This window comes from Heteronotia binoei, chromosome 2 (assembly GCF_032191835.1).
Source record: "Heteronotia binoei isolate CCM8104 ecotype False Entrance Well chromosome 2, APGP_CSIRO_Hbin_v1, whole genome shotgun sequence".
Lineage (NCBI taxonomy): Eukaryota > Metazoa > Chordata > Lepidosauria > Squamata > Gekkonidae > Heteronotia > Heteronotia binoei.
In genome coordinates, this window is record NC_083224.1 from 189,539,164 (window position 1) to 189,552,452 (window position 13,289).

General features: G+C 53.6%; 1 protein-coding gene across 2 annotated transcripts in view; it reads left to right on the forward strand.

Moving 5' to 3' along the window:
• Nucleotides 1–1,482, forward strand: part of SHC2 (SHC adaptor protein 2) — a 33,881-nt gene extending 32,399 nt beyond the window's left edge. For both annotated transcript variants that reach the window (XM_060233413.1, XM_060233414.1), the window contains exon 12: nucleotides 1,351–1,482. In XM_060233413.1, the coding sequence (XP_060089396.1) occupies nucleotides 1,351–1,479 (129 nt within the window). In that variant the 3' untranslated portion in view covers nucleotides 1,480–1,482. The remainder of the gene's footprint in view (nucleotides 1–1,350) is intronic.
• Nucleotides 1,483–13,289: the final 11,807 nt, after the last annotated feature.

The following is a 13,289-nucleotide window of genomic DNA, read 5'->3' on the forward strand; positions in this document are numbered from 1 at the left end:
GATATGGAAGGGTAATGGAGGCCTTATCTATGGGCCCCTCAGCTTGTGGTTGAGAAGGGCCAATCAACCAAGCCGCCTATCCCTTTGAGAGGATCCCCAGTTGTATGTCTGCTCTGACACTCCAAACAAAGCAATTCCATGATCCAGTCACATCCTTTGCAGAGATGAGGCAGAACGAGCTACTCCCAGGGCTCTTTTCGCAGCAGGAACTCCTTTGCATGTTAGGCCACACACCCCTGATGTAGCCAGTCCTCCTGGAGCTTACAGCAGGCCCTGTACTAAGAGCCCTGAAAGCGCTTGAAGGATTTGCTACATTGGGGAGGAGTGGCCTAATATGCAAAGGAATTCCTGCTACAAAAAAAGCCCTGGCTGCTCCCAATGGAGGCTGCTCTTTACCTCTCTACATGACTCACTGTTCCTTCCAATCTGGAACTGTGCTTAGAAATAAGACTTTAGCTGAAACTTGGAAATGGGTCATTCTTCCCTTTGGGGATTTATCAGTAAATCTTCTTGGGTGCTGAGGGTGCGTTCCTCTGGTTGTAATTGAGAGTTGAGGAAAACCCTGGTTCTTTGCTTTCAGACATTTGGGAAGCCCTGGGTGGCAGCTTGAGTTTTGGCAATGATTTGGGGAACATGACTGTGAGCTCTAAAATGTAATATTTTAGCGAATTCAGAGCGTTGGCAAGGAAAAGGTGGGGGCAGAGCTTAATTCCCAAAAAGACAGGTGACAGGCCAAGGCCTGGGGAGGGGCCCCTGCCGTCTGCCATGAAAGGAAGCCTGGTTCCTCCATTCCAAGTGTGTGCTGATGGTGGTTCCGGAGCTGTGGTTCCTCAGGGAAAAAGGAAAAACACTGCACATGCTCAGAGGCACTTTCCTCATACAGACTGACTTCTTGTTTTTTAAGAAAGGGTGTGGCCACAGAAGGGGCAGGGCAGAGCAGCTGAGGGGCCGTGTTTAAAGGAAGAGGGGAAAGGCTACAAGACCAATTGGGCAACCTCAGTGTGAGAGGGAGGGGAGTGTGGGGAGGGACAGTGGCTCAGTGGTAGAGCATCTGCTTGGGAAGCAGAAGGTTCCAGGTTCAATCCCTGGCATCTCCAAAAAAGGGTCCAGGCAAATAGGTGTGGAAAACCTCAGCTTGAGACCCTGGAGAGCCGCTGCCAGTCTGAGAAGACAATACTGACTTTGATGGACCAAGGGTCTGATTCAGTATAAGGCAGCTTCATATGTTCATATGAGATTTTCTTTTCTTCTGTTCAGACCACTGGCTCAGACTAAGCCAGATGGCAAAGACAGATCCTGGCCCCTCTTGCCAAGCAGAGGCTAAGCTCCTTTCCTCTTCTGCCACCCCAGGTGAGAACCAAGGACGCCTTGTTTGAAAGCATCAGCCACCTCATTAACTACCACCTACAAAACGAACAGCCAATCGTGGCTGCCGAGAGTGAGCTGCACCTACGGCAGGTGGTGAAATGGAAGCTGTGACCATCCGGTAGGTTCCTGATGCTCCTCCTGGAGGAAGGCACGACGTCATGTATGTCAGGTTCTGAATGACACTGTGCACCTATGGAACTCACTGCCACAAGGTGCAGTAACAGCTCCCTAGCAGAGGTGGCTTTTGCAGAAGAGTTTGCACAAATGCATGGAGGAGAGGGTTACCTCCGTGTTCTGAGGCATTATACCTCCAAATCCCACAAACTGAAGGTGAACGAAGGCAATCAAAAACATTCAGGGACTGCTTTTATGCTCTAGACATGGTGGAGCTAGCCTCCCCCCCCCCCCCCCCGCCAATGATATGAAGACACCACAATTAATCTACCATAACAGGGCACTTTTACACATGCTAAATAATGCATATTCAATCCACTTCAGCAACCATTTGCCAGTGGAGTTTGCCATTTCACATAGTAAAATCCAGTTGCAAAGTGCACTGAAAGTGTGTTATTTAGTGTGTGTGAAAGCACCTTAATACCATGTGTCAACAGCACAAAACAAGAATAATTTGATTAAAGTAAAATTAAACGGTACATTTAAATTAAATCTTCTCTGTATTTCTGCTGTTTTCTGTTACCCAAATGGAGGGGTTCCAAACCTTTTCCAGCTGGTGATCATCTTTGGAATCCTGATGCAGGGTGCTGGACACAGCCCCAAAATGTCTGTCTCAAAATGGCTACCACAGGAGGTGGAGTCAGCCAGAAAATGGCTGCTACAGCTTACCTTCCCAGTGAAGATCCGTGTGCTGTGATGGCTACTGCTGTCAAATATTTAAAAATCTGTACAACCAATCAGACCTTCAGCGACCAATCAGAAGCCTTGCTGGGCAAAAGTTCCATCTGGCCCCACCTTAGGTTTGCCAAGCCCACTTTAAGAAATATCTGGGGACTTTGGGGGTGGAACCAGGAGGCATTGGGGGTGGAGCCAGGAGCAAGGATGTGACAAGCATAATTGAACGTCAAAGGGAGCTCTGGCCATCACATTTAAAGGGACTGCACATCTTTTAAAGGTCTTCCCTCCATTGGAAATAATGAAGGATAAGGGCACCTTCTCTGAGGGCCCATGGAATTGACCCCCTGGTCCAATCTTTTTGAAATTTGGAGGGTCTCTTGGGGAGAGGCACTGGATGGTATGCTGAAAATTTGGTGCCTATACCTTAAGAAGCAGCCCCCCTAGAGCCCCAGATACCCGCGGATCAATTCTCCATTATATCCTATGGAAATCAGTCTCCATAGGGAATAATGGAGTGCCCAGCAGACATCCCCTCTCTACTTTCTGATGAACCTGAAGCGGGGGGAGGGCCTTCACCCTGGGGGATCCCCTGCCCCCACCTGGGGATTGGCGAACAAGCGTAAGCACCCTATAGAACAGACTTCTGTATTAGTTTAAACTCAAAAAGTGATGCAGTTCAATAAATCTTCCAATATCAAAGTGTCTCAAGTATCTTCATTTATTAGAAAAGTGTGACTATTGTCACCAAATATGTGTGGAAATTCAATCCATCATATGCATCATAAATCCATAAAGGATGACTGTAAGTGGATCCTCTTCAGCACATTACAGCCTCCATCAAAACAGAAAGCTGACACGCAAAACCGATCTAAGTCCCTGGACATATGGACATATGAAACTGCCTTATACTGAATCAGACCCTCAGTCCATCAAAGTCAGTATTGTCTACTCAGACTGGCAGCGGCTCTCCAGGGTCTCAAGCTGAGGTTTTTCACGCCTGGACCCTTTTTTGGAGATGCCAGGGATTGAACCTGGGACCCTCTGCTTCCCAAGCAGATGCTCTACCACTAAGCCATCGTCCCTCCCTGTTTCGCTATAAGCTTTATCCAAGCCTTGGCTTCTTCAATTATAATAATTCCTCTTCCAGTCTCATAGACTGTATCTTTCTTACACTTCCGCCAACCATTGATTGACTTTCCACATGTATTTGGTGACAATAGTCACACTGTTCTAAACGGTGCTTATGCTTGTTCTCCAGCCCCACATTCCGTGTGACTCTTTTTTGGTTGCCCACCTGGGGATCGGCAACTCTAGTAAGGAGAGACAGAATGCGACAACAAAAAACCAGTGGCGTCTGGCATGCACCACTCCTCTAAAATACTGAACTTTTAAAAAAAATGAAAGAAGGGGCATTTCTAATGCATTTATTCCGCTTTGGAGATTGGAAATGCCATAGTCATAGGATGAATCTGGCTTAGAAGAAGTTCAGAAGCATTACAGGTTAGACAAAACAGACCACTAATTGGCGGAGCGTGAGAGATTTGAAGCAGGAGTACCCGAACTTTTCAAGCCTGCAGAAACCTTTGGAATTTGGACAGTGTGGTGGGCTCAGTCTCACAACAGCTGCCCCAAAATAGCTGCCCCAGGAGGCACAGCCAGTCACAAACATGGCTGCTGCACCTTATTTCAGTCAAACAGTGTAGTGTACTGAGAGACGAGTCGTGGTGAAGGCATAAGTATTTAATAGCTAGCACACTACCGAACTGGTTAACACGCGGTCGGGTCCGCCAATATATACAAGCATCCCGGAACATCCCCTTTGCTGGCCAGCCCAATCCTGGCCAGTTGAACTTCCCGCCCTTGGAGCTGATTGGGGTGGCTTTCCCGCGCTGCGCAAGGCGACCCGCGGGCGGCTCGGGTTGCGCGGCGCTGTGCTGATTCCAATACTCTACACTCCTCCCCTCCTAGTTTAAACTACATAATCCTGTAGGTACGTTGGTGCCCTGCGTTCCCGGGTTGATCTCCTCGGGGTTGCTATTGGTGTGGAGCCCGACCCAGCTGCGGGTGGCTCCGTTTCTGGCGGTGGATGGTCCGGGTCGGGTAGCGGCTCTGGTACGGGTTCCGCGGCCCCGGGGACCTCGTATATGGGCTGTTCTTGAGTCGGCGGGGCCCCTTCTGGGGACTCCGTTTCCGGCAGTTCCCTGGTCCCGGCTGCCTCCGGCTCTTCGGGCAGGGTGCGGCGGCGCAGCTGATCGATGTGTCGCCGCAGTACTTGGCCCCCTGCTGTGGTCACTTCGTAGGATCGGGAGCCGGTTACTCTCAGGACCCTCCCGGCTACCCACTCCGGGCCGCTTGCGAAGTTTTTCGCGTACACCGGGTCGCCCGGAAAGAATCCCCTTACTGCCTCGCGAACCTCGGGGGACCCGCGGACCTCCGGCGCCCTGTCCGGGTGGAGCCTATCTAACCGGGTGGTCAGTTTCCTCCCCATGAGCAGCTCGGCGGGGCTGAAACCAGTTGTGGGGTTTGGGGTGATCCTGTTGTGGAACAGGAACGCGGAGAGGCGGTGGTCCCAATCCCCCTGGACAATGCGCCCTAGGGCTTCCTTGGTGGTCCGCACCATCCGCTCCGCCTGGCCGTTGGTGGCTGGATGGAAGGGAGCGGACCTTATGTGCCTTATCAGGTACCTCTCGGTGAACTCTCGGAATTCCCGGGAGGTGAAGGCCGTGCCGTTGTCCGTCACTAGGGTGTCAGGGATCCCGTGTGTGCAGAGAACCCTTCTGAGCGCCCGGACGGCTGCTGCGGTGGAGGTCGAGGTGACCGGGATCACCTCCAACCATTTTGTGTGAGCATCTACCAGTATAAAGAAGAGTTGCCCCTGATGCGGCCCCGCGAAGTCTAAATGGAGGCGGGACCACGGCCGCCCGTTTGACTCCCACCTGTGGACCGGGGCGGACGGCGGATTGGGCCTGGACTCCTGGCAGGGTTGGCACCTCCTAACCCACCCCTCTATTTCCTCGTCCATGCCTGGCCACCACACGTAACTCCGGGCCAGGGCTTTCATCCTCACGATGCCCGGGTGGGTCTCGTGGAGATCTTCCAACACCTGTCTGCGCAAGGGGGGGGGAACCACCACCCGGCTCCCCCAGAGTATGCACCCCTTGTGGGTCGATAGCTCGTCCTTCCTGGACGTGAATGGCCTGAATGCATCTTCCACCTTGCCCGCTGGCCACCCCCTTCCCACCCAGTCCCTGACCCGCGCTAGGATGCGGTCTCTGCCCGTAGCTCGAGCCACCTCTTCGGCGTGTAGTGGGCGCTCGGGGAGGGACTCTATAAGCATCACCCCGTGGGCCGGGGCGGGATCTGGGTCTGTGGCGGGCAGCGGCAGGCGGCTGAGGGCATCGGCGTGCCCCATTGCTTTCCCTGGGCGGTGGACCAACGTGTAGGTGTACGAGTTCAGGAACTGGTTCCACCGTAAAACCCTCTGTGAAAGGATTTGGGGGGTTTGCCGGTCGGGGGCTAGGAGGCCGAGGAGTGGCTTGTGGTCCGTGGCAATGGTGAAGCGCCTACCGTAGAGGTAGTCGTTGAACTTGTGGACTCCCGCCACGATCGCCAGGGCCTCTTTATCGATCTGGGCGTAGTTCCTCTCGGCTGGGGACAGAGTCCTGGAGTAATAGGCGACCGGCACTTCCCTCCCGTCCGGGAGTTGGTGCCCCAGGACCGCTCCCACCCCGTAGGGAGAGGCGTCGCAAGCCAGGATCAGGGGAAGGTTTTCATCGTAGTGATGAAGAACCGCGTTTGAGACTAAGAGGTCTTTGACCGCCTGGAACGCCGCGGCTTGGCGCTTTCCCCAGACCCATGGGGCTTGTTTATCGAGCAAACGGTGTAATGGTTCCGCCACCGCGGCTTTGTGCGGCAGGAATGAGTGGTAAAAATTCAACAATCCGAGAAAACTCTGTAGTTCTGCTTTGCATTTGGGGGCAGGGGCCTGGACAATGGCCTTGGTCTTGTCCGCGGTTGGGTGGATTCCCGCTGCGTCCACTGCGAAGCCCAGGAACTCCACTCGCGGAACACCCAACAAGCATTTTTCTTTTTTCACCTTCAGCCCCGCCGCCTGGAACCGTCTGAGGACCTCTCGCAGGCGGCGGCTGAACTCTCCTTCGGTGGGGGCGGCGATCAAAACGTCGTCGAAGAAGGGCTGGACTCCGGGGATCCCTTTAAGGAGAGAGTCCATTATGCTTTGGAAAATCCCCGGAGCCACGCTCACCCCGAACTGCAGCCGTTTAACCCTGAACGCCCCCCTGTGGGTCACGATTGTCTGTGCCTCTGCTGTCTTAGCGTCGACCGGCAGTTGCTGGTATGCCTGAGCTAAGTCCAGCTTCCCAAAAACCTTCGCCCCGGCTAGCGCTGCGAGGACATGGCTGACCACCGGGACTGGGTAGGGATTGTCCTGTAGAGCCTTGTTGATCGTGCACTTGTAATCAGCGCAGATCCTCACCTCCCCGTTGGGTTTTACGGGTGTCACTATAGGGGTCTCCCAGTCGGCGTATGTGACTGGCTCTAGGACGCCTTGGGCCGTGAGGCGGTCCAGTTCCGCCTCTATTTTCGGTTTTAGGGCGAACGGGACGCGTCTCGCCTTGAGCCTTATGGGCCGGACCGTTGGGTCGATCGGTAGGGTGATGGGCGGCCCCTTGTAGCTCCCCAGGGACCCGTCGAAGACCTCTGGGAACTCCCGGCAGACCCCGTCGAAATTGCTGGTCCGCATGTGGTCTACCCCCACTAGCTGGATTCCCAGAGGCTGGAACCAAGCCAGCCCTAGGAGTGTGGTCAGTTGGCGCTTGACCACCAGGATGTCTAGGGGTCCTCTAAAACTCCCTCGTTCCACATTCACCCGGGCCCACCCCACGATGTGTACCGGGTTTTTTTGAAAGTCCCTTAATACGAAGTCCGCTGGCCTCGTATGGAGGCGGGGGCGGGGGCATAGTCTCTTGAGGGTTTCCTCCGAAATGATCGAGATGGAGGAACCCGAGTCTACTTCCATGAGGCATGGGGCGCCCTCGATCAGGACCGACATTTTGACCTTGTCGGGGGCTGCAAGGGGCAGGTTCAGTACCTGTAGACTGGTGGAAGCCGTCGTGTAGGCATCCAAGGAGTCGTGATGCGCTGACGGTTGGCGGCGGCTGTTTTTGGCCCGGCAAGCCCGGGCGATGTGGCCCGTCTTCCCACAGCTGCGGCAGTCCAGGTGGCGGTACGGGCAGTCCCTTCGCTCGTGGGGGTCGCCGCAGCTGGCGCACCTGGAACCGGTGGTGGCGGTGGGCCTCTCCGTTGCTCGTGGCCTCGCGGGGGCCCGTGTGTCGGTTCTTTGCGGTCGTCGGAGCTGGAACGCGTCTCCCTCTGCTCGGACCTCTGGCTCTGCTTCACCCTGGTGTACTGCCTCCCCGCGTTGCTGGCCGTACGCCTTGGTGGCCCTCTCAAACGCCGTCGCCTCGTTGAAGGCTTGTTGTAGGGTGAGCTCTTCTTTTGCGAAGAGCTTCTGTTGCAGCCGTTCGTCTCGGAGGCCCCAGACGAAACGGTCCCTCAGGGCTTCGTCCCTCTTATCAAAACTGCAGTTCCCGGCGATTTGCCGAAGTGCCGCCAGGTAGACCGCCGCTGTCTCCCCCGACTTCTGGTCCCTCTTGTGGAAGAGGAATCGGCGGGCGACGATGGAGGGTTGGGGCGCAAAGTGGCCCGTGAGGAGTCTCACGATCTCCCCGTAGGATCTCTCGGTCAGCCTTTCTGGAGCGGAGAGGTTTCGTGCGATTTCGAAAGTCTCTTCCCCACAGACGCTCAGCAGGACGTCTCTCTTCCGGTCATCATCAGTGATCAAGTTCGCCCTCAGGTAGCACTCGACCCGTTCGGTGTAGGTCTCCCATCTCTCGGGGTGCTCTGGGTTGAATTCAGCAAGGTGGCCCGTCGTTACGCTAGAGTTCGCCATGGTGGCGGCGGGCTGCTCGGTCGTCGGTCTCTCGCCTTCCTCGTCTCCGGCCAGGGCTGGTTCCCCGCGGGGTGGCCTGGCCTAGCTAGATCCCATCCTCGTCGCCAGTGTAGTGTACTGAGAGACGAGTCGTGGTGAAGGCATAAGTATTTAATAGCTAGCACACTACCGAACTGGTTAACACGCGGTCGGGTCCGCCAATATATACAAGCATCCCGGAACATCCCCTTTGCTGGCCAGCCCAATCCTGGCCAGTTGAACTTCCCGCCCTTGGAGCTGATTGGGGTGGCTTTCCCGCGCTGCGCAAGGCGACCCGCGGGCGGCTCGGGTTGCGCGGCGCTGTGCTGATTCCAATACTCTACAAACAGTGAAGATTCTTGTGCTGTTGGGGCGGCTGTTGCCGAAGCAATGTTTTTAAACTCTTCACAGCCATTTAAAGCTTTGCTGGGCCAAAAGCCCCACCTGGCCCCACCAACTTTCAAATAACGCTTTGTGGGCACCAGAAAAAAATGTCAGCAGGTGCCACATCAGGGACCCCTGGTCTAGACTAAGGTGTGCTGTGCACCTGAAGAGGAATGGTGTGGCAGAGACATAGAATTAGGGTTGCCAGGTCTAATTCAAGAACTATCTGGGGACTTTGGAGGTGAAGCCAGGAGACATTGGGGTGGAGCCAGGAGCAAGGTTGGTCCCACCTTAGGTTTGCCAAGCCCACTTCAAGAAGGGACGATGGCTCAGTGGTAGAGCATCTGCTTGGGAAGCAGAAGGTCCCAGGTTCAATCCCCGGCATCTCCAACTAAAAAGGGTGCAGGCAAGTAGGTGTGAAAAACCTCAGCTGGAGACCCTGGAGAACCGCTGCCAGTCTGAGAAGACAATACTGACTTTGATGGACCAAAGGTCTGATTCAGTATAAGGCAGCTTCATATGTTCAAAAAATATCTGGGGACTTTGGGGGTGGAACCAGGAGACATTGGGGGTGGAGCCAGGAGCAAGGATGTGACAAGCATAATTGAACTCCAAAGAGAGTTCTGGCCATCACATTGAAAGGGACTGCACATCTTTTAAAGGTCTTCCTTCCATTGGAAAAAATGAAGGATAGGGGCACCTCCTTTTTGGGGCTCATGACCAGACCCCCCTGGTGGAATCCTTTTGAAACTTGGGGGAGGGGGTTTGAGGAGAGGCACCAGATGATTTGCTGCAAATTTGGTGCCTCTATCTAAAAAAAAATCCAGCCCCCCCCCTGAGCCCCAGATACCCACGGATCAATTTTCCATTCTCTATGGGAATTGGCCTCCGTAGGGAATAATGGAATTCCCAGCAGATAGTTCCCTCCCCCCACCCCCGCTTTCTGATAGCCCTGTGGTGCAGAGTGGTAAACTGCAGAACTGCAGTCCAAGCTCTGCTCACAACCTGAGCTTGATCCTGGTGGAAGCTGGGTTCAGGTAGCTGGCTCATGGTTGACTTAGCCTTCCATCCTTCCGTAGTCAGTACAATGAGTATGCAGCTTGCTGGGGGGAAAGTGTAGATAACTGTGGAAGGCCACCCCACAAAAAGTCTGCCATGAAAACATTGTGAAAGCAACGTCACCCCAGATTCGGAAACAATTGGTGCTTGCACAGGGGGCTACCTCTACCTTTTACCCTGCTTTCTGATGACCTTGAAGCAGGGGGAGGGCCTTCATACCTGGGGATCCCCTGCCCCCACCTGGGGATTGAGCAACCAAAAAAGAGCTACGCAGATAATGGAGCAGGGAAATAGGGAAAAACCCTCCACGAAAACCAGCCTAACAATAGTAAACAAATTCTGTGTTTCATTGATACTTCTGAAGCTATAAATTCACACATTTACAACATAATAAGAACAGTACATAAGGAACAAAGGCCAACCCCCAAAGTCACTCCAAAGGCAATAACTGTCTGATATTTTTTCAAGATGGGGTGTTGACAAAAATTCCAATTGAAGAAATCCCGTGAGGAGAACCATGCTCCGAAGAGTGATACTTGCAAAATCAGTCTTTCAAGGAGACCTATGCTCCGTAAAATCCTTCTTCTGTACAGCAAGGCACAGATGGTAGATCGCAACGTGGCAGTACTTTATCCAGCGTTTTGCTTTTGCTTCTACAAACTTTCAAGAAAAATCATTACAATCTCATGCGATGCTGACGCTTACAAGAATTCTGGAGAGCCAGTTTGGTGTAGTGGTTAAGTGTGCGGACTCTTATCTGGGAGAACCGGGTTTGATTCCCCACTCCTCCACTTGCACCTGCTGGAATGGCCTTGGGTCAGCCATAGGTATCACAGAGGTTGTCCTTGAAAGGGCAGCTGCTGTGAGAGCCCTCTCCAGCCCCACCCACCTCACAGGGTGTTTGTTGTGGGTGAGGAAGGGAAAGGAGATTGTGAGCCGCTATGAGACTCTTCGGAGTGGAGGGTGGGATATAAATCCAATATCTTCATCTACCTCACAGGGTGTCTGTTGTGGGGGAGGAAGGTAAAGGAGATTTTGAGCCGTTCTGAGACTCTTTGGAGTGGAGGGTGGGATATAAATCCAATATCTTCTTCTTCATCATCTTCTTCTAGTATACCTACCCCACTTGGGGACTGGCAGCCTTAGGACCTGCCCTGGCACACACAGGAGAGTTTCTGCCTGGAATAAAACTTGGTTGGTCTTCAGTGCCTGACGGGACTCTGTTCTCCCTTGGAGGTGGGGTGGAGGGGCTAGAGCATTCCCTGCTAGCTGCTCTACTGGATTATGGTTGCTCAGTGGGCTGGGGGGCAACCCTTTAAAATATCTAGGTGGACCAGGCCCAAACTGAATCCCACCCCCCTTTTTTGGGGCATCTGGCTAGACAGTCTTGGAGACTGGATCCTGGAAGAAGATCCTGCAGAAGGTCTTTTTTGTTCTAGTCTCCCCACCCCCCCGGTACTCTGCTGTCCTCCAACCCAAGTGCTCTTTGTCTTCTGCAGATTGGATGGCCTGCTCTCCAGTTCCTTAACTATCTCTTTGTGTGTGTGTGTGTGTGTAGTCTGGACTGGCGCCTGTTCTCTTCTCCTCCTGTCACGCCTCAGTATCATCACTTTCTCTGGTTATTTTTGCTTTTCACTTCTCTTTGGCTATTCTCCTTCCTCCTCCTCCTCCAGCTTCTGATGCGGCTGTCCCCTGCTACATGCCTTGGGAGGGAGGACCCTGGAGGAGATGCCTCCTTCACTGACGGCAGCTGTTATCAAAATTTCATCTTGAGTGAATCTGATGGGTAGGAAAAAAAAAATATGGGGAAGAAAATTAAAACAAAAACGTGCCACAAAAGCCAGCCCTTCCTGGTGACCAAGAAACAGTTTGTGCATTTGACCCTGCTGGTGGACCTGCTGATGGCCCCTAGGTTTTGGCCACTGTGTGACAGAGAGTGTTGGCCTGGATAGGCCATTGGCCTGATGCAGCATGGCTTCTCTTATGTTCATCCACACTAGGTCCAGCCAGGGCTCTCTGGCCAAAGTTCAGATTCTTTGGGTATAGCCTGACTCACAGTGGAAGCACGCTGGCCCTGGGAGCAAACGTGGATGGTTCTCCACCCACTTCCAGAAGAACAGGGCAGGCAACTGACTGTGATTTTGCCCTGGCTGTCTTCCCAAGAGCTCACGCCTGCTGCCATTAAAGTTAACTGACCTAAGGCCCTCCAGTGAGCTGGGATTATGAACCCAGGGCTCCTCAACCCTAGCCCAGCATGCTCATGGCTCCCCCAGAATCGCTCACCTTCAGAGCCAAGGTCCTTCGTCAGTAAAGGTCCGGTGATGGAACCAGATCATCCTGTCAGGGGGGTGCCTCTAGGAAACCTACTCTCTCATCACGAGTCTGCCTTGGGGAATCCCCTCAAGCCCTTCTTCCCTCCCACCCTTGAACCCCCTCCCTGCTACGGGAGAAGCATGCAGTGCTGGGACTTAATTCTGGCATTTGCATTTATTTATTTATTCATATCCTGCTTTTCGCCCTGGATGGACACTCAAAACTGAAGAAGTGGGCCTGCACAGAAAAACGCCTGCCCAGAATGAAACTGTGTTGGTCTCAAAGGTGCCCTTGCTGGACTGAAGCTTAGTGCTGCCACTTCGGACCAACATGGCTGCTAGGGTTGCCAAGTCCAATTCAAGAAATATCTGGGGACTTTGGGGGTGGAGCCAGGAGACTTCGGGGGTGGAGCAAGGAGACATTGGGGTGGAGCCAAGATCAAGGCTGTGACAAGCATAATTGAACTCCAAAGGGAGTTCTGACCATCACATTTAAAGGGACGGCACACCTTTTCAATGCCTTCCTTCCATAGGAAATAATGAAGGATAGGGGCATCTTCTTTGGGGGCTCATAGAATTGGACCCCCTGGTCCAATCTTTTTGAAACTAGGGGGGTATTTTGGGGAGAGGCACTAGATACTATACTGAAAATTTGGTGCCTCTACCCCAAAAAACAGCCCCCCTGAGCCCCAGAAACCAATTCTCCATGATTTTCTATGGGAATAAATCTCCATAGGGAATAATAGAGATCCCAGCAGACATTTCCCTCCCCTCCCCCCGCTTTCTGATGACCCTGAAGTGGGGGGAGGGCCTCTAAACCGGGGGACCCCCTGCCCCCACCTGGGGATTGGCAACCCTAATGGCTGCCCCCCCCCCTTGGAATCTATCAGCATTCAAAACGTCAATCTCCCCTCCTCCAGTCTTTCACAACAAGAGCCCAGTGGGGGAGGCCAGGAGAGTCTGTGATGGGCCCAAGGTCATCCAGCCAGCTTCCTCGGTAGAAGTGGGTATTAGAACCCAGGGCCTAGCCTGTGATTTTACCCACTACACCACACTGGCTTGGCTGGCTGTGCACTATACCAACACTCACTCTTCTTCTCTTCCTGAGTCCCGTCATGGCGTGGTGCCTCTATTCTTTCTCACTAACTCCAGCTTTCCACAAAAAGTCTATCTCCAGACGCTCAGCGGTATCCTCTCACCTTGTGACCTCAAACCATCCCACCCCAGAAACAAGGCCTTCCTCTCCGCCCCCCTGCATGGTGCTCTCCCAGGACTGACTGCCAGGCTTTCCTTGGCAGGAATACGCAAAACTCACCCCAGCCGTC